The 19,869-nt window shown below is 33.5% G+C and overlaps 1 protein-coding gene across 11 annotated transcripts in view; it reads right to left on the bottom strand.

Annotated features, from left to right (window-relative positions):
* The window catches only part of KDM6A (lysine demethylase 6A), a 197,577-nt gene that overhangs the window by 55,098 nt on the left and 122,610 nt on the right, over positions 1-19,869 (bottom strand). For all 11 annotated transcript variants that reach the window (XR_012493466.1, XM_019717929.2, XM_019717926.2 and 8 more), the window contains 3 exons: positions 17,911-17,945; positions 5,888-5,981; positions 2,875-3,001 (listed from right to left, as the gene is read on the bottom strand). Coding sequence is in view for 10 of the 11 variants with exons in the window: in XM_019717929.2 (XP_019573488.2) it covers positions 2,875-3,001; positions 5,888-5,981; positions 17,911-17,945 (256 nt within the window). In the remaining variant the exon portion in view is untranslated. The remainder of the gene's footprint in view (positions 1-2,874; positions 3,002-5,887; positions 5,982-17,910; positions 17,946-19,869) is intronic.

The raw sequence follows: 19,869 nt of genomic DNA, 5'->3' as shown, positions 1-19,869 counted from the left end.
GGTCCTGGAATTAAGTAACTTGGGGTGTAGAAATCTAGATTTGGAATTCATCCATGTTGAAGAGAGGGTGTAAGAACATAGGACACCTACAAGGGAGAGGTAAATATAAGCCTGGGGAATCACTATTCTTGTGGATTGGGCAATATGAGAAATGTCAGTGACTGAGACAGAGAAGGCAGTGTGAGAGAGCGTCTGCAAACTGTTTTATGAGGTGAGAATACAGGAGAAGAGATCATTAACAATGCCAAACACGGATAGATACCACAAAGTAAAGGAATGCTTAACAAACAGTAGAAAACATGCTGTTTGTTGTTGTTACATCAAAGCCGAAGCTCAGAATCTCAGCTTTATAGACAAATTTGTCTAACCGTGGGGTGGAATAAGCAGTAATTTCCAAAACCAATGTGCCCAAACACAGATGTACTAGTCCAACTGTCAACCACTTTTCCTCTAATAAAACTTAACTAGCTCCCCCTGAGAGAGGTTTGTGTAATTGAAAAAGCACTGGGTGAACCTTGTTTTTAATCCTTGCTCTGATTAGTGATCTGTGTGACAGTGACCTTGGACAAAACATTTTACTCCTCTGAACGCACTTTCTACATCTGTAAAACGACAGAGTTTATAGAGTGAACTAGGTGACCTCTCTGGTCCCTCCTAGCTTTAACATTCTACAGTTCTGTGATAACATAGTCAATGATTAATACTAGTATAATAACAGCATTACCACATTACACTTTCCTTATGATATATATATATGCCAAGTGACGAGCAAATTCAACCTTCAACACAGATTTAAATGCAGAGGTAAGTAGAAAGCCTCAGAAATATTAGGGTCGTCAAATCCCAAACTTGCTTATTGACACTTGAGGTCTTCCTTCAGAGCTTTAATAACTTCTAAAATATAATTTATAAAAATTTTCTCACAGCACAACACATTAGAAGGCAGTGAAAGAGGGTAAGAAAAGTAAACAGTCCTCGAATTATATTACTACAAATAAAAAGAACATCTAACATGATAATATTGAACCCCGAAACAAGTTAAATTGTGGTAAGTATCCATTATTTGAGAAATCAATAAAGTATGCTGTATATTTGGAAAATTTTATCCAAAAAGATTCAAATAAAAGCATTGCAATGGTTTAAAATATAACATCAGTTAACTGGAAAAAGAAAACTCCAGTGGAATACTGATCACTGAGCTGAAAATTACAACATTACTAAAATTGTAATTTTACAATACATGTTTCATTATATAGTAATTTTATACACCTAAAATTAAAAAAAAAAAAATCGCATACTAAAAGGACATCCACATGATTGTATTGTATTGTATTAAATTACTCCATCTTTATCTTAGGTCAAAAGGAAAATACTTTCTGGTACATATTCCTTTTAAACTATATTAAAAAAAATTTTCATATATAAATGTTAACACTAGAGGCAATGACTAGGCAACCCCTACTTCCCAGTACTAGACCTCTTTTTCTAGTCATTGCATGAAGCCTACCACTGTGCTAGCTCCAAACGCAAACAGTGTTTAATTAGTTCATTTTCTGAATAGCCACTTTGCTAGGCAAGAAGACATAATACAAAGATGTTAAGATTCAGTTTCTGTTACTGAAGGTCTTCAATGAAAGAGAAAGGCAAAGTTCAGACTCCCAAGCTTCATTAATGAGCAACCCAAATTAGGTAACTTTACAAGCCTGGGAACAAATATACTTTGCTAAATGTAAAGGAAAACTGAAACCATCTAAAATACCAACTCAAAGTGTAATATTCCTAGAATTATTCCTACAAAATATTCCTAAAATATTCTTAAAATTAAAACAAAACAGGATAATTTCAAAAGAAATCATAACATTGAAACCTTTAGAGTGGGAAGGTACCTAACAGATAATCTAAGTCAGGGATCATCAACCTCAGCATTATTGACATTTTGGGTCAGTTAATCTTTTTCGTTGAGGGCTGTCCCACTAGATGCCAGTAGCATTCCCCATAGTTGTGATGACCAAAATGTCTCCAGACATAATGAAAAGTTCCCTATGGGGCGAAATAGCCCCCCACTGAGAACCAATGAGCTAACCCAAACCTCTGATTTAATATGTTAAAAGAAAATTAAAGGCTCAAAAAGTTTAACTGTACCATCCATGATTCCACAAATCCAAGTCTCTTAGCTCCTAACTCATCAATCTTTCCACCAAACCATGAAAGCTAAAACCAATTAGGAGCCAAATACAATCTGATGATGATTCCAAAATATAATCTATCAGATACACATATATAAGGTGTATTTCAGAGAATTGGTAAGCATAGTTTTGACATTCAAAGTACAGAAAAGTTTATAGACTCGCAGAAAACTATTTTCACATGATACCTCTCCTTTCCAACAAATCCATTAATGTATCTACTTTCTCACTGTAAGATTTCAAGTAGAACTGTGATTAGATCTACTATTAATCAAATATGTCCATTCTAAGGTATAGATCATTAATCAAAATTATAAATAGCAAGGTTCCATTGGTCACTGGTAGTCACCAGGTAGAATGAGAAATTCTCTGTTCTGTTAAATAGACATATAAAGAAAATATTAAAAATCAGAAGAAAGGGCATTTAAACACTTGAATGAAGAATTACTCTCTGGTAAGACTTTTTAAAAAACAGCAGTAACTCAAATCAAATGAAAATCTAATCAGCAAAATAAGAAATGTCCTGGTAGACCAGATTATGCTGTGAGAAAACCACTACATTCAGAAGCTTTCTTTTATTTTTTAACTTCCAGAAATCTGTTATATTTAAAAGGGAAAATACATTGATTAGGTTATAAATGTAAACTAACATTTTAGATGATAAACTTAGGTGTCTGATAAGTCTCACCTTCCGAGGAAATACCAGGACTGGCCAGAATTAGGATCTGCTTCCAAGGACTTTTGCAGATACTGAATAGCATAACTTTCCTTGGCGGCTTTATCTCCCAGGAGATCTACAGTGTGATGCATCCAACCTATAGAAAATGATTTAAAATATTTACCTAAATGATTTAACTGTTCTTCTATTTTTAAAAATACAAAACAGAAAACAAACAAGTAAAACTATTCTATTCAGCCCATTTGTTCATTTACTGTGTTTCCCCAAAACTAAGACCTAGCCGCACGATCAGCTCTAATGTGTCTTTTGGAGCAAAAATTAATATAAGACCCGGTCTTATTTCAGTATAAGACCGGGTCTTATATTAACTTTTGCTCCAAAAGATGCATTAGAACTGATGGCCTGGCTACGTCTCATTTTCGGGGAAACACAGTAGTTTGTTTGATGTACACACTCCCAAAATTTAGAACTACCAATTCGGGACATTAGAAAGTCTGTTTCTCACAGGAAGGTACAGTCAAAGCTATGAAGAACTTTTACTCCAGAAAAACTAAAACAGTTTTAAGCAGTGACTTAACACTTACAAACTATAGTTCCTAATTTTGGTATCTGAAAAAAATTCCAAATTATGAAACGAATACAAAAATGTTAAATTTAAATCACTGTTCCCCATAAAAATTTATGTGCATTTTAAGAATCTCCAAGACAGTCTATTAACCCAATGTTTATTATAATATTTCCAAGAAATAAATATAAGGCTATATAATCAATGACAGTTCAGAATAAAACACTCAAAGTCTACATTACGGTCACTGGTCACATATATTCACAACTTACATAAAATAAAAACTATAAAGCATTCGACAATTTAAAAAAACTGGAGGCTGTAAGAAAAGTATATTTAAGTGGTGCAAATAAGAATGATACAAAATGGGTACCACAAATGTTTAATAAATAAATTTAGATAATGCATAACCAAACTTATATGTGGTAAACCTAAAAAGGCAAATACATAGAAGCAGAGAGTAAGAACCATGGTTACCAGGAAAAAGGAGGTGGGGAAATAGAGATGTTGGTCGAAGGTTACAAAGTTGCAGCTATGTAGGATGAGTAAGTCTAGAGAACTAATGCACAGCACAATGAGTACAGTTAGTAATCCGTAATGCATACTGGAAATTTGCTAAGAACAGATTTCAGGTGCTCCCACCACACACAAAAACAAATGGTAACTATGTGAGGAGATAGATACGTTGATTAGCTTGACTGTAGTAATCATTTCACTATGCATAGGTATATTAAAACACCATGTTGTACATCTTAAAGAAATACAATAAATAAATAAATAAATAAATAAATAAATAAATAAATAGCTACATAAGCAATCAAAAGACTAGATCATGCAATAGTGTATTCTAAACCTTCAAGACACATAATTAATTTGGTTTAATTTGCTTGGGAATCCTATTTCAGTTATGGATCAATTCAAGTACATAACATCAACTGTTCTTTGTGTGTAGACTACAGTATATAAAACAAATAAGGACCCTTATTTTCTGACATTTATTATAGTTGCTGTGCTCCAAAAGATATTTTAAAGGGACTGAGTTACTGTGTTTTATGGGAATGTAAGTCATCTATTCCTCCCTTACCTCTTTCGCAACTATTAAGAACAGGACCCAGAGTAATAGGCTGTGAAAGGAGCTGCTTCAGCAGCAGGGACAAGCAAGTAGAAAGGACTGATATACAGACATAAATTAGACTCAACGAGGGGAAGTATTTTTCCTTTCAAAACCATGAAAAGTTTACTTTATACACTCTGAAACATGGTAAGCCAATGCCAAAGAGGACAGGTGATTCAGATACAACTAAAAGCAAAACTATTTCAAACCATTTCATAAATTTAAAAGGTGTATGCATTTTTGCTATTGATGTCTTCTTCACAGCAGCTAAAATGCATAAAAACTTAATTATAATTAGTGTGGATAAAAAAAGTTCGTATTCAAATATTAGCTGCATTAGTAAGCGGTCTATTCTAAAGGCATCACTTCATTCTTTTTACTTAAGAACTAACACAAAAAACCTTTTTACTTAAGAACTACCCATAAATTTGTTTTCATTTAAAGATACAAATTCACATTACTAAAATACTATACAAAAATCATTAAAAACAAATACCTAAATACTTCTACAATTTTTAACATTATGAATAATTCAAGTAAAATTCTAACCAGAGATTAAATGAAAAAAACTAAGTTTTATATGAAGGCAATGTGTTTATTTTATATAATTAACCATATGATATATATTAATATCATGAAGCTAAGTGATAAAATCTAAGCTTAATAATCTAAAATTTACATAAAGTCACAATTATATTACTGTGTTGATTAAAAATACATTTGTTGCCCAGACCAAAATCAAGTAAACAAAAGCTGAAAAATAAAACAAAACAAACCTAAATACCAAATACAGACAAGAAACTTGAGTCAATAACTAAGCAACAAAATAAAATGTTGGAGAACTCCATCACTATCTTTTTGGTGATAGCGACACATTACATCCAAATGGCTACCTTCCTTCATCTTTTAACATTAGAATAGAATTGCATGTGTACAGAAACTATGGTGTCAGATATTCCACAATTTTTAGATAAAATGTTTTTGTTAATATTATTGAAAGAGCTATGAAAGCAAGCTCACCAACCACTAAGTGACTTTTAGGCAAATCACTTAACTTCACCGAGTGAGAAGCATGTCTGGCATGAAGTTATGAGTTAAGTACTAGAGAATAATTTTGAGAATTTAATAGGAATAGCTACACTAAAGAATTGTAATGAGATGGACTGTGAGATGGACAATGCTTGGCAAAGGGTGGAAATATGTTGGTTTCAGATTAATTCTATCAACTCTGGGCAAAGGATGGAAGAGGAATAGTATGTATGAGCCACGTATTTGCCATCCCTGACATGTAAAAAACATAGAAAGAAGCACTTAGTATACACTAAATATATACTATTACATACCTAACTGCTGTAAGACAGTTGCTTTTACTTGTGCAGAAAGGTTTTCTGTCTGCAAAAGTTGTTCATAAGCTTCCTTTGCAGAATGATACTTCCTCTAAACAGCAGGGGAAAATAATTTAAAAAAAAAATTAATATCTTTAAAGAACCAGCTCATACATTAAGATTTACACACAATACTGACACTTCAGATATATTTTTAAAAACCAACGGAAAGAAAAAGTGCTAATTCCATTACTGAATGTTCCTTTAACATTAGACAGTTGTAGTTAATAGGCCATGTTTCAGAGTACATAACAGCAGTAAAACATACAAATATAACAAAGTAGCACTAAAATATGACCTTTTAAGAATTTCCCAAATTTCAATAGTTAAAAAAGAAAATCGGCTCAACATTTTTAATAACATAGTGATTTCAACTTTATTTAGTAACACAGATGAAACTAGAGAAGTATTCTATCTCCAAGGGCATAATCTATCTGCCTAGAAATACCAAGTTTCCAAACAACTCAATAAAAATAATACAGCATATGTCAGAAATTTTACAAAATCTAAATGCTTTACAAATCTAAGTGCAAAAGCAGTTAAAATCTAAGTTTAAAAAATACAGCTACTCGTATAGAAAAAAATCCTATGAAAAAATTTATAATACATATGATTTTAAAGACACCATATCTCCCATTGGTACAGTCTAACAATGTTTGTAATATTTAAAGTTCCATGGGCAAATTTCTCAATGAAACCATTTACCCACAGTTCTCTCCCTGCAAGTACTAATATGACTGAAATCCATTATTGCTACAGTTGTAAACCTTAAGACAACTCCTCAAAAAAAAACACAAAACACAAAAAACAAAAAAACAAACAAGGAAAAGCCAACAAAGAAAATTTCATAAAAAATTTCATAAATATAACCTTTAAAACATACTTGGCAGAACAATGGATTGAAATGGCTTTTATTCATGCCACTAACAGGACACAGCTGCCTGAGCAAACAAATCTTTCTCCAAAAAAAGTATAGACATAGACAGGCACCAAACTAGCTGTGTGAGCCTCAGGCAAATCACTTAAATTATGATTCAACATCCATAAAACAGAGACAATGTCTGAGCTTTCTATCCAGAGTTGTTCTAAGGGTCAAATGAGATAAGTAAAAAGCTACAGAAAAAAATAAGGAGCTACATGAATATAGTATGTCAGCATGAGGAAGATTTGAAAGAACTGTCCATTGAGATTAACAGTAGTTATTACATAAACTTTTATTCATCAGCTAAATTAGTTCCCCCAAAACAATCTGGTCTGAAAAAGTCTATTAGACAGTTAATGAAGGATAAGAACCAAGTTATTCAACTGAATTCCTTCAACTGATAAATATGTATTGAACACCTAGGACATAACAGGAACTGCTGGGACTACAGTGTAGTGAAGAATACAGATAGAAAAGTGAATAAAACATACTGTATTGTGTATAATAACAGTGCATTTCCCAGAGGAAGAAAGAGCACGTGTTAAGTTTAGAACACTAGGAGGCTGGGCAGAGAATGCAGACTTCACAAAGACCTTCCTAAACCATGTCAAAGACTATACACTGCATCTTAAGGCAATGGAGTACCACTGAAACGAGTTCAAGCATTATGACCAGACTTATATTTTAGGAAGATAACTTTGTGGAATTACCTCAATAAATGCTAAACCATACTTCCAAACATTAGTAAGAAGAAAAAAAAAACTTGAAAAACTGGTCAAAAATGGAGAAACATGGAAATTTAATTTCTACCTTATACCACATACAAAAAACTGGCAATTGCATTAAAGATCTAAATATGAAAGTGTAAAACTAAAAGAAGAAAATGTAGAATATTCATTCCCTTGAGCTGTGAAAGAACTTATTCGACATGGCCAAACAGCACAAACCACAAGGAAGAGTAAAGATCTAACTCGAGACACATAAGCAGTGGGCATAAAAACCAATAAAAAATAAAAAGGTCAAAATCATGTGAATAGGTGTACATCTCTAGAAATTAGAAAATGCAAATTTATTTATTTATTTATTTTTAAGGCAGGCACAGTTCACAGTGGCCCATGCAGGGATTGAACTGGCAATCTTGGTGCTACCAACACCGCACTCTAACTGAGATAACTGGCCACCCCAGAAAATGCAAGTTTTAGTGAGATACCACCTAACAATCTCATTCTGGGGATATATATGCCAAAGAAAACTTCCCATACCTAAAGTTCTAAATGGCACTGTCTGTGGTACCAGAGAGTTGGAAAACCTAGGTCTATGCCACACTAGGTGAGTGGAAACAAAATATGATGGTGGCTTATAGAACATTAAATAGCAATTATAAATTGTGTATAAAAAGCAACCTGAGTTTATCTTTAAAGGTGTATAGTACAGTTTTGCCTCTGCTAATGTTGGAGTAGCATTCCAAAGACAGCATTAAACTCTGGATAAAATATTAAAAGTCAACTATGAGAAAGCACTGGAAAGAAATCAAAACCTGGCAAAAACCAGAGGAGTTATTTAACACTCAGAGGAAAGGAATGGCACTACTAGATGAGTAGTAACCCCCTTTTTTCTACGCTTTTCACCTGAAGGCAGGCCCCAAATGGTGCCTGGTTGGCTCAAATTAAAATAGAAGTTAGCAATCAGAGGACAGAATTTGAAGCTGTCACAAGAGCTGGAGGTGAGGGGAGAAAGCCCAGGAAGGAGAGAGTCAGAGAGTAAATACCAAATTCTACAGTTAAGCCCTACACAAATCTCTGGTTGACCATTGAACTATGCGTGAACGTAACAGATGCCCAACAGCCCAAAAGAGCTTAAGAGAGATTTCAGGCACTGTCCGCCACAGGGGTGACAAAGTTTAGAGTGTGACTTGAACAGTTAACTGGCTAATAAAACAAAAACATCAATCTTCAGAAAAATGTAACAAAGACACTCTCTATAATGTATTCTTCATGATATCCAGGATAAATTTACCACACTAATAAAGACTCAGGAAAACTTTACCCATGCTCAAAGGAAAAGGAAATTAATGAAAATCAACTGTGATATGACTGAGATGTTGAAATATGCAAATAATTTTAAAGCAGCTATCTTAATGGTCACAGAGAAAAAGAAAAATATAATAATGAGTGAATGGACAGGAAATCAAAGCACAGAAAAATAAATTCAAAGAGAAGCAAACGGAAATTCTAGAACTGAAAAATATCTCAAATTTAAAAAAAAAGTCACTGGATAGACTTAACAGCAGATTAGAGTTAAAAAAAAAAAAAAAGAATCAAGGAATTTGAAAAACAAGTCAAAAAAAGCATCCAGACTGAAGCAAAAAACAGTCAAAAGTTTAAAAGCCATCCAAGATGTATGAGACAATAACAGATATTCTACCACACATGTAATTGGAATCCAAGATGATGAAAGAATGGGGCAAAATAAATATTGACAATAAAATGGCTGAGAATTTTCCAGAACTGATGAAAGGCATCAAATCTCATATCCAAAAGACTAAAAAAACCATGGAAGTATAAATATAAAGGAAAAACCAATCCTGGGCACATCAGAGTCAAATTTTAAAAACCAAATGTAAGAGAAGAAACTTGAAGGCAGCCAGAGAAAAACAACAAAATACAAAGGATACAAGAATGATAGCCAACTTTATGCAACTGTATCAGTAATCAAATTAATTATAAATGGACTAGACATTCCAAACAAACAAAAAAAGCAGATTGCCAGAATAGATTTACAAAAATGAGAGCAAAAAATATAGTATTTGTAAGAGATGCACTTTACATATAAAGACACACATAGATTGAAATAAAAGGATAGGAAAAGATAACCATGCAAAGAATAAGCTTTAAAAAGCGCAAGTGAAAGATTCAGATAAGATGAAGTAGGCTTCAAGGCAAAGAGTATTACCAGAGATAAAGAGGAATATTTAAAAATGATAAAGGACTAATACATTAGGGTGACATAACAGTAACAGAGCTTCAAAATACACCAAGACTGATATTAACACTGATAAAATGCTGTTAACTAATCTACATAATTTATTCCTGTCACACCAAATGTTCCACTAATGTGCTTTTTCTGGACCAGGATCCAATCCCAAATTCCCCATTGTGTTTAGGTAGTATGTCTCCTTCCTTTCCTCTAATCTAGGACAGATCCTCAGTCTCTGACTTACATTACCTTGACACTTATAAACAGTACTGGCTATTTATTTTGAAGAATGTCCCTTTGAAATTAGTAAGTACCTTGTGGAGAGATATTCATCCCATTTTTCATACATTAATTGAAATTTTACAATAACAGCTATCCCCTTTCCCTCATTTATTTATTCAATTATTCACTTATATCAGTATGAACTAATATATTTCATCCTGTACCTTAGATTCCATTATAATTATTTGCTTCTAAACTTGTGTCAGATTTGGTGATTGGGAACCCCAGCCCCTCAAGTTGGCTCCTGAATCCTTCCCACATGCCCCCTTATTTTTTGAGCACTTCCTTACTTTTTGGTACCATGAAATGTTCCAGTGTTCACCTTGTAGTATCCCTACCTAAAAGCTGTGGAATCATCCACTTCTCCCCGGGAATCCCTGGTTCCTCTTTTTTTTTTTTTTGAAAAATCGTATTTAGACACAAAGACCTGGGTACTAGTATGTTTACTGCTGCTGCGGCGGGTCATTGCTTCTAGGTCCTCCTAGCAAACAGAGCTACGAAACATACTTTTTATGTACACACACACACACATACATACACACATACTATACATACATATTCATTCTCTCTCCCCTCATTCTCTTCTACAGTTGCATGGCACTCCACTACCTGAATGTACCACAGTTTATACAACCATTCTCCTATATATGGGCATTTAAGTTGTTTCTAATATTTTGCAATTACAAATAATGCTCCAATAGATATCTTTGTGCCTATATATTTTCATATTTTGGAGGTTTATTTTTAAGGTATATTCCTAGATGTGGGATTGTTGAGTCAAAAGGTAAGTGCATGTAATTTTGTTACGTTATTAGCAAATTCTGTCCTACATAGGATGTACCAGTATTCATTATCCCAATGCATGAGTGCCTGTTTCCCCTCCATAGTAATTTATAATTTTTTCCCAATGTGACAGGTGAGAAATTATATTGTGTTGCTTTTATTTGCATTTCTCTAACTCTGAGTCTGAATACCTTTCCATTTGTATAAGGACCATTTTCATATCTTTTTTCTCAAGTATCTGTTTATACCTTTTTTCCTACTTTTCTATTGGGTTTTTGTTCCTTTGCTCCTCAAATTTTAAGAGTTTGTTATATTCTAGGGATATTAGCCCTTTGTCTATAGTTATGTTGCAAACATTTTCTCTCAGTTTCATAGATGTCCTCTGAATTTATGGTGTCTTTTCCCATGTCGAAATTATTTTTATATTGAAGAAACTTGTAATTTTTTATTGCCTCTGAATTTTGAGCCACAGTGAGAAAGCTTTTTCCTACATCACCGTTGAAGAGGAAGTCATGTTTTCTAGTAATTGTATCATTTTTCACGTTTTGATCCTAATTCATTTGTAGCTTATTCCTTTTTATAAATGGCTACCAAGTTGTCCCAGAACCAGTTATGAGTAAATCAACCATAGCTCCAGGAATTTAAGATTATTACTATCATATACTCAATTTCTCTATGTATCTGGATCTATTCCTGGCTGTTCTGTGATCTTCCATTGGTCTATTTGTCCATTCGCATGCCAGTACCATACTTTTAATTACATAAGCTTTAGTGTGTATTTTAATATCTAACAGAGTTACTATAACCTATACAATTACCCTCCAGTGTTACCCTGGCTAGCCTAGCAATGTTTTTCCATGTCAACTTATCAAACTCCGTTAAAAAGGTTTGTAGCATTTTTATTGATGTTGTGCTACATTTATTAACTTAAGGAAAATCAACATCTTTATACTGTTGAGTTACAATATCTCTTTTAAGTTTATTGTGAAGTATTTAATTACTTTGCTGACACTACAGAAGTTTTGTCTAACATTAGTATGCTCCCTATTATTGTTATAAGGCTATTGTGTATGTTAATTAGTGCCTCTAATTGATTTTTCTTTTCTAGCTGTATTGGCTAATACCTATAGTACAATAATGAGGAATAATGGAGACAGTGGGCATCTTTGCCCTGCTCCTGATTTTTGAGAAAATGTCTCTACTGTTTCCTCTTAAGTGAGATAGTGACTAAACTAAATGAACTTTTATTATAAGAAAGTAAACCTCACTTCCTATGTCCAATAGTGTTTTTATTGAAAATGGGTATTGAATTTGTCAAATGTTTCTTCAGCACCCATGATGAAAATGGTTTGATTTTACCTTTAGTTCTATTATTATGATGAATATTAATCGGTTTCCTAATATTCAATCAACCTTGCATTCCTGAAATGAATACTACTTGGTAATTGTATATTATTTGCTTAATGAGGTAATGGATTTTGTTTGCTAATATTTTATTTAGTATTTTTAATCAATATTTATCAGTGATATTAGTCTGTAGATTGATTCTTTTTTGCATTGTCTTTACCAGGTTCAGGTATCAATATTATACTTGCTTCAAAGAGGAATGGGGGAAAACAGTATGATGGCTCCTCAAAAAATTAAACATAGAATCACCACAAAATCCAGTAATTCTACTTCTGAATATATATCAAAAAGAAACAAAAGCAGGGACTCAAACAGATATTCGCACTCATTCATAGCAGCATTATTCACAATAGCCAAAAGGTAAAAGCCACACAAGTGTCCACTGACAGATTACTGGATAAACCAAAATGTGTTATATACATATGATGGCACATTATTCAGCATAAAAAAAGGAATGAAATTCTGACACATGCTACAACATGTATAAACCTTAAGGACATTATGTTAAGTGAAATAAACCAAAAACCAAACAAATAGTGTACGAATCTACTTATACAAGGTACCTAGAGTAGTAGTCAAACTCATAGATACAGAAAGTAGAATAGTGGCTGTCAGGGGCTGGGTAGAGGGAGGAATGAGGAGTTATTGTTTAATAAGAGGTTCAATATAGAGGTTCAGTTTGAGATGATGAAAAAGTTCTGGAGATGGATGATGGTAATACCATGTTTCCCCGAAAATATTATATTATATTATACCAGGTCTTATAGTAAAATAAGACTGGGTGTTACATTAATTTTTGCTCCAAAAGACGCATTACAGCTGATGGTCTGGCTAGGTCTTATTTTTGGGGCAACACAGTAGTTGTACAACGTGAATGTACTTAATCCACTGAACTGTAAACTTAAAAATGGCTAAAATGATCAAATTTATGTCATTTATATTTTGCAATAAAGAAAAAAGGATACCAAAGCACTATAGCCTGCAAATTTTTAGAATCAGGGATTTTTGTTTCCATTATATTTTTAAAATATGCTATAGAATCAATAAGTGCAAAAAGGACTTTATCATCAAACACATATATCTCTTAAGATCAGATTAAAAGATGTTATAAGCCCCTCCCTTCAAAAAAATGAAGTTTTTCTTGATTTCCAGTTTTCTGGAATAATCTATAGAGTATTATAATTATTTGGCCTTTAAGGACTTGGTACAATTCCCCTATAAAACCATCCGGGCCTGGTGCTTTCTGTAGTGCATTACTTAATATTCTCAAATTTTTTTTACGGAATTTGGCTTTTTATAACTTTTCTAACTCTCATGAAGTCAATTTTGCTAATCTGTATTTCCCTGGAAAGTAGCCCATTTCATTTAAGTTTTCAAAGTCATTTGCACAGAGGTCTGCTAAGTAGTCTATGATGATTTTAATTTCTTGTTTCCATGGTTAGCTTATTTTGTGTATCTGTGCTTTATCTCTTTTATCCCCTTGATCAAGTCAGATTGTGGTTTATTTTGTTAAATTTTTTCAGAATACTACAGTTTTGACCTATTAATTAGATCTACTATTTTTCTCTCCTTTTCACTTTATTTTCTTTTAAAAAAACTTTCTTCACAATATTGTCAATTTTCCTTATATTGAATCATCTTTGAATACATGGAATAATAAATGTTATACAATTATGATATACTGCATCTTAATATCAGAATTTTTGGATTTGTATAATATACATAAACGAAACCAGTCTACAGTATTTTGGTAATGAACTACAGCTGTATAGTTAGAAGACAATGTTAAAAATGAAACTAATCAATTCTTATAAAGAGTGTTATTCATAACATTTGTAACTATCCTTCAAGGGAGAATACTTATATTATTTACACTATATCGATTGAAAATGGATGTAATACACCTCTACATGTACGGATATGGAATGATTTCCAAAATACAATACTAAGCTTTTTAAAAAATTTTAAGAAAGGTCAAGAGAATATACGTAATTGGCCATTGTTTTAATAAAACGAAAAACAAATGTATATGCAATCATACATATGGATTTGCTTATATATGCACTGAGTTTCTCTGGAAGGATATGAAAACACTGGTAACACTGGTGGCTTTCAGGAGTAGGTGGTTAGGGAAAAGGAGGGAGGAAGATACTTCACTGTGCTCTTTCAGGTACTTTCATTTTGGATTTTCCAAAAATAAGTAATGTTTTACTAAAATGAGAAGGGAGAAGTCCTCTATCTTTAATCTTTAAAGACTACTAAGAACTTAGATGATGAACTGTTCAAGTTATTACATTAAAATGCAGAAAAAGAAAAAAAGGCCAGTTAATACTAGTATTACTATTAGAAAAAAAAAATACTTCTGGAAGTCTCAGCTAACAAAATGGGAAAGGTAAATTAAATAATTGATATAAATGTTCAAGAATAAGCCATAATATATTGACTTGGAGATATGACACTATACAGGGAAACAAAAGTATTGCTTTTTAGAGATGGTATGATGATATACATAGAAACTGTTAAGAATCTAATTTTTTAAACCTAGTATGAATGAGTTGGGGATGTGGGGATGGTGGATAATATCCCATTAAAATTATCCAAACCTAAACAGAACTACTATATGGTCCACCAATCCCACTTCTGGGTATATTTCAAAGGAAATCCATCATCTCAGAGATATCTGAACTCCCATGTTCACTGCAGCATTATTCACAATACCCAAGGTGTGAAAACAACCTAGGAGTCTGTCAAAAGATGGATCAAGAACACGTGGTATATAAATACAATGGAATCGTATTTTCAGCCTTAAAAAAGAAGGAAGGGCAGCCAGTTAGCTCAGTTGGTTAGAGTGTAGTGCTCTTAACTACAAGGTTGCAGGTTAGATCCCTGCATGGGCCACTGTGAGCTGCGCCCTCAACAACTAGATTGAAACAACTACTTGCCTTGGAGCTAGTGGGTCCTAGAAAAACACACTTAACAAAAAAAAAACAAAAAAAAGAAAAGAAAAGAAGGAAATCCTATCAGTTGTGAAAACATGGATAAACCTGGAGGGCATTATACTACATGAATAAGTCAGAAAGAGAAAGACAAATAATGTATAGTGTCTCTTATATGTGGAATCTTTAAATAAATAAAAAACAGGGGGGCGGGGGAGGGAGGGATGGACTCAGAAACAAAAAGTAGAAAAGTAGCTGCGACGAGGTGAGGGTGGGGCTGGGTACAAGAGAGAGGTTGATAAAAGGGTACAATCTTTCAAGTTGTAAGATGAATAAGGTCTGAGGATCTAATGTATAACATGATAACTATAGTTGATAAAACTACTGTATAATTGAAATTTGCTAAGAAAACAGAACTTGAATAGTCTCACTAAAAAAGGTGGTGGGGGAGAAGATGTGAGGTGATGCATATGCTAACTCAATGGGGGGAATCCTTTCACAACGTATACATATATCAAAATCATCACATTGTACACTTCAAATACCTTACAATTTTGTCAAATATACCTCAATAAAGATGAAAAATAACTCAAACCTAATTCATGGTTAAACAAAAAAAAACTATATAAGCCCTAAAAAAAGCCTCCTTTTTGTCTTTCAAATAGTATAAGCTCAATACCACAAAGCTGTTGTACCTGCTAACACCTCTTTATTAAAATGACCCAGCAACACACACACACACACACACACACACACACACACACACACACTTGATTATATCACTGGCTCTTCTCTATTCAGGACTCAGCCGAAACAGCTCCTGCTCAAAGAGGCCTTCCTTAACCACTCTAGTTAAAAAGTTATTCCAGCACGTTTCAATTTTAATTATGATCTTATTGTTTAACACTATGAAGGCAAGATGGAAACAGAGCTTTCAGGGTTTGTGAAATACTTAATACTTTTTCTACATTGATTAGCAGGAAGACTTCTTCCTATATAAAGAAAATTCCCTCGAACTATTTGGTTTCCCAGCAGTAGCTACTAAACCACACATAACTACTTAAATTTACATTTTCAAGCTCCATATTCATAAATAAGGTCTGTTGGTATGAATCAGCTGAACTATAAAAAGTAACGTTTTATAGGTAGGTAGGCCTTTGCTTTTCTTAATTTTTCACCTGAAAATGAAAATCCTTATTATAGCACCAGAGATTTTTCAATCCTTTCATATGCTTACAGTGTCATCTTTCTGTCATCTATTATATACTCTACTCAGAATGAATTTTGTTCTGTTAAATCTTAATGGTCACTAAAATTTATCAAATTAAAGAATCAGTGGGGGGAGCGCCATGTCCCTACATTACCTTCACAAGATTAAAAATTAACACTAACAGACTTCTCATTAGAAACAATGAAACACAGAAGACAATGAAATGTAAATTTCAAAGTGGTCAAATAAAAAACTAGAATTCCATCTCCAGTAAAAACACTCATTAACAATAAAGGTGAGAAAACTTCTGGTTCAGCTAGTGGCAGACCAGTGATCTCACTAAGAACTAAATAAGCTGGAAAAAAATCAGAACTCATCTCTTTGAAGGCAGCAGAGAGCTAGCTCCTGAGGTAATAAGAACAGAAGGAGCTAAGACTCTAGGGAAAGAATTTTGGAGAAGCTTATTTCTGTAGCTGCTTTCACCCTGAGGCCTTTGCTGACTGGACAAAAATCAGCAGTTGGCAGGAGGCTGGGATTAAGCATTGGCAGGTTAAAACTCTCATCCACAACATGCATATAATTCTCACATGCATCTTCTCAAGGTAGATAAAATCCTTAGAGTAGCAGGGTATCCAAACCTAAGTATGCATCAGTTCTAATTCCGTGGGCGCATGGGTATGTGTGGGGGTAGGGATGGGGGTGTGGGGGGTGGTGTGGACAGAGGTATCCAGAAATCCGACGTTAATTTTTTACAGCAACCCATGATGGCTCAGAAACAAAACACACCTTACAAATTATGCACAAATATAACAGTATTTTTCCCTAAAAGCTGTTATAAAATTTATGTTTTATGTAAACTACGATTACCTAATATTTAGTCTCATACCAACTTATGCCTGATTTTCCATACCACTCCTAGAGTAAATGTCTATGTGTTATACCTTTTATTGTAAAACTAAACACAGTCTGTCACACACAAAAACAATTCTCTAAAATTAAACTGGAGAAGTATTTTAATATAGCAGCCATAAAAGTAGTGGTAATGACATCAAAAGGTGACTCCAATATGCCTTTCAAATGGTGACACATGGAAGGGGTATTTCAAGCTTAAGAAAAAGCGAAACTAAAAACAATGCATTATAACAACCATTTAAACATCTTGCAAAGAAAACTAGGCATTCCTTATCAAGAATAAGAGAAATCTTCTTAAATATAGATAGCCATTTAAGCCTACGGATATTCAGGTTTAGAGGCAAATCATAGTAAATGAAACTTCTTTGTACACAGTAAAGTGCTCTGTGTAATAACTGCTTCACTAAGCAAAATCTTGACCACATTTAATAAGTTTAAAATGTATGTAAGAGGTAGTGCCCAGAACTCCATTAAATTATCTGCATATATGACATCACTTAAAATGATATGGATGATCATTTTTGTTTTAAGTAAGGTAAGTTAAAACACTTACCTGGGTTTCATATAAGTGGGCAATGTGAAACTGAACTGCAAAGATGATGGAAAATAGAAATCAATACACAAATGTTTGGGGTAAATTAATTAAGAATATAAAATGTAAAACATAAGCACAGTCACTACTATATAGACTTAAGCAATAATAGAACACAACTGTTATTTTTAATAGAATATACAAACGCATGAACATAAGAAACCACATGTATTTATTGTTGGTAATTATCAAATTGGTCATTATCAAGTTTTGTCAATGGAATTGTTAACATTAAAATCTATAGCTAGTATACTTCTTGCAAAGTTCAAATGGCAACCTTAAGCAAATAGTGAAGACTTTTATAATCTATACATTTCAAAACATGGTATTTAAAAACTGAGTTCTAGGTGAAAATATATGGTGCAAAGTCAGTATTTGAAAAAAACTAAAACAAAAAGCTTTTAATTATTTTCTTATACCATATTTCATATCAACATTTATAAAGAATAGGCCAGGATGACACTGGTAATAACTACACAGAGGAAATGAGTTGTTGCATTTCTCTATCAGTTCTTCAGAATTACATTTTTTTAAAAAGGGAGGGGGGGCAAATCACTTGGAAGGCAAGAATAATAAAGTCCCCAAGATTAACAAGTATGTCTTGAAAATCAAATAAAAATGTATGTCAGCTTTTATTTTCAGCTCTTCCTGATACTGCATCACCAGAGTATGAATGATTCAACAAAAGCAACAGTGCATAAGCAATTAAAACTGGATTCTAGCTACTTAAACACTACGATTTTCATTCTTCCATGACAATGTTCTATCTACCTGGATTTCAAGGAGCCCAGGAGCCTTTCAAAATTATATGCAGAATATCTGTGTGGATCTTTAAAAACCAGGTCCACAGTTATATTCAATTTCTTATTGGAGAGTGCACCATGAACTCACAGATTCCTAAAACTGTAAGAATCACCAGGAAGGCTTGTTAAAAATAGAGATTCCTGAGATTGTAATTCAGTGAGCCCAGGGCAAGGCCTGGAAAGCTGCCTTTTTATTCAGTTCTGCAAGGGATTCTGACACCTGTTCCCTAGAACACCCACCACCTGGAAACAGCTAAACTAAAAAAAAAACCATAAAGAGCAAAACAAACAAAACATATAACGAACTTTAAAAACAGTAACATTTTAGATCAAAAGTAAAGTACTACATCTCTCCACAATCATTAAATACCATATGACATGAGGCAAAATAAAAATATCTTTAGATGAAAATCAGCTTTTTGTGAAAAGCACATAAAAACAATAATGGAAGTCCTACATATGCAAATATCCCCTTCACCTTCCTACATATCCTAAGGGCTATTCTTATTCCCCACCCCCCTTTTCCAACACAGCTCTCTTAGAGACTTTCAGTCCAAATCTCACCTCACTACATCATTGAAGGAAGAGACTGGGTAACAGGTTAAGTGAATGAGGAAGAGATGGAAAACCTATGCCCATTTTCCCCAATCTTCTTACTACTCTAATTAAGGTTTCCAGGCGGGAATTCCTGCCCGTTCTCAGGAATGTTTTTCGCTTTCCCGTTCACGACTCCCGAGAAAAGTTGTTCAGGAAATCGGGAAACTCGGCTCCTTGAACCCAGTAATGCCTACTATGGGAAATAAACGTACTACTCACAATTTATCTCTTAGACATTTTTCCTATTTATCACTAGGGTTTCTGGGTGGAAATTACAGCCTGTTCTCGGGGATTTTTTTTTTTTGCTTTTTTTGTTCCCGAATCCCAAGAAAAATTGGTCAGGAAATCGGGAAAATCAGTTCCCTGAACCCAGGTGGTTGGTAATATCGGCCGTGACTTTGTGGAAACGATCCATGGTTAAGAACAGAAAACAGTTTATATCTCGGGATTCGGGAATTGGAAGCGAAAAAAATTCCTGAGAATGGGCGGGAATTCCCGCCTGGAAACCCTAACTCTAATA

Source organism: Rhinolophus sinicus, chromosome X (genome assembly GCF_036562045.2).
Source record: "Rhinolophus sinicus isolate RSC01 chromosome X, ASM3656204v1, whole genome shotgun sequence".
Classification (NCBI taxonomy): Eukaryota; Metazoa; Chordata; class Mammalia; order Chiroptera; family Rhinolophidae; genus Rhinolophus; species Rhinolophus sinicus.
Note: the sequence above shows the minus strand (reverse complement) of the source record. Positions and strands in the feature narration are given on the sequence as shown.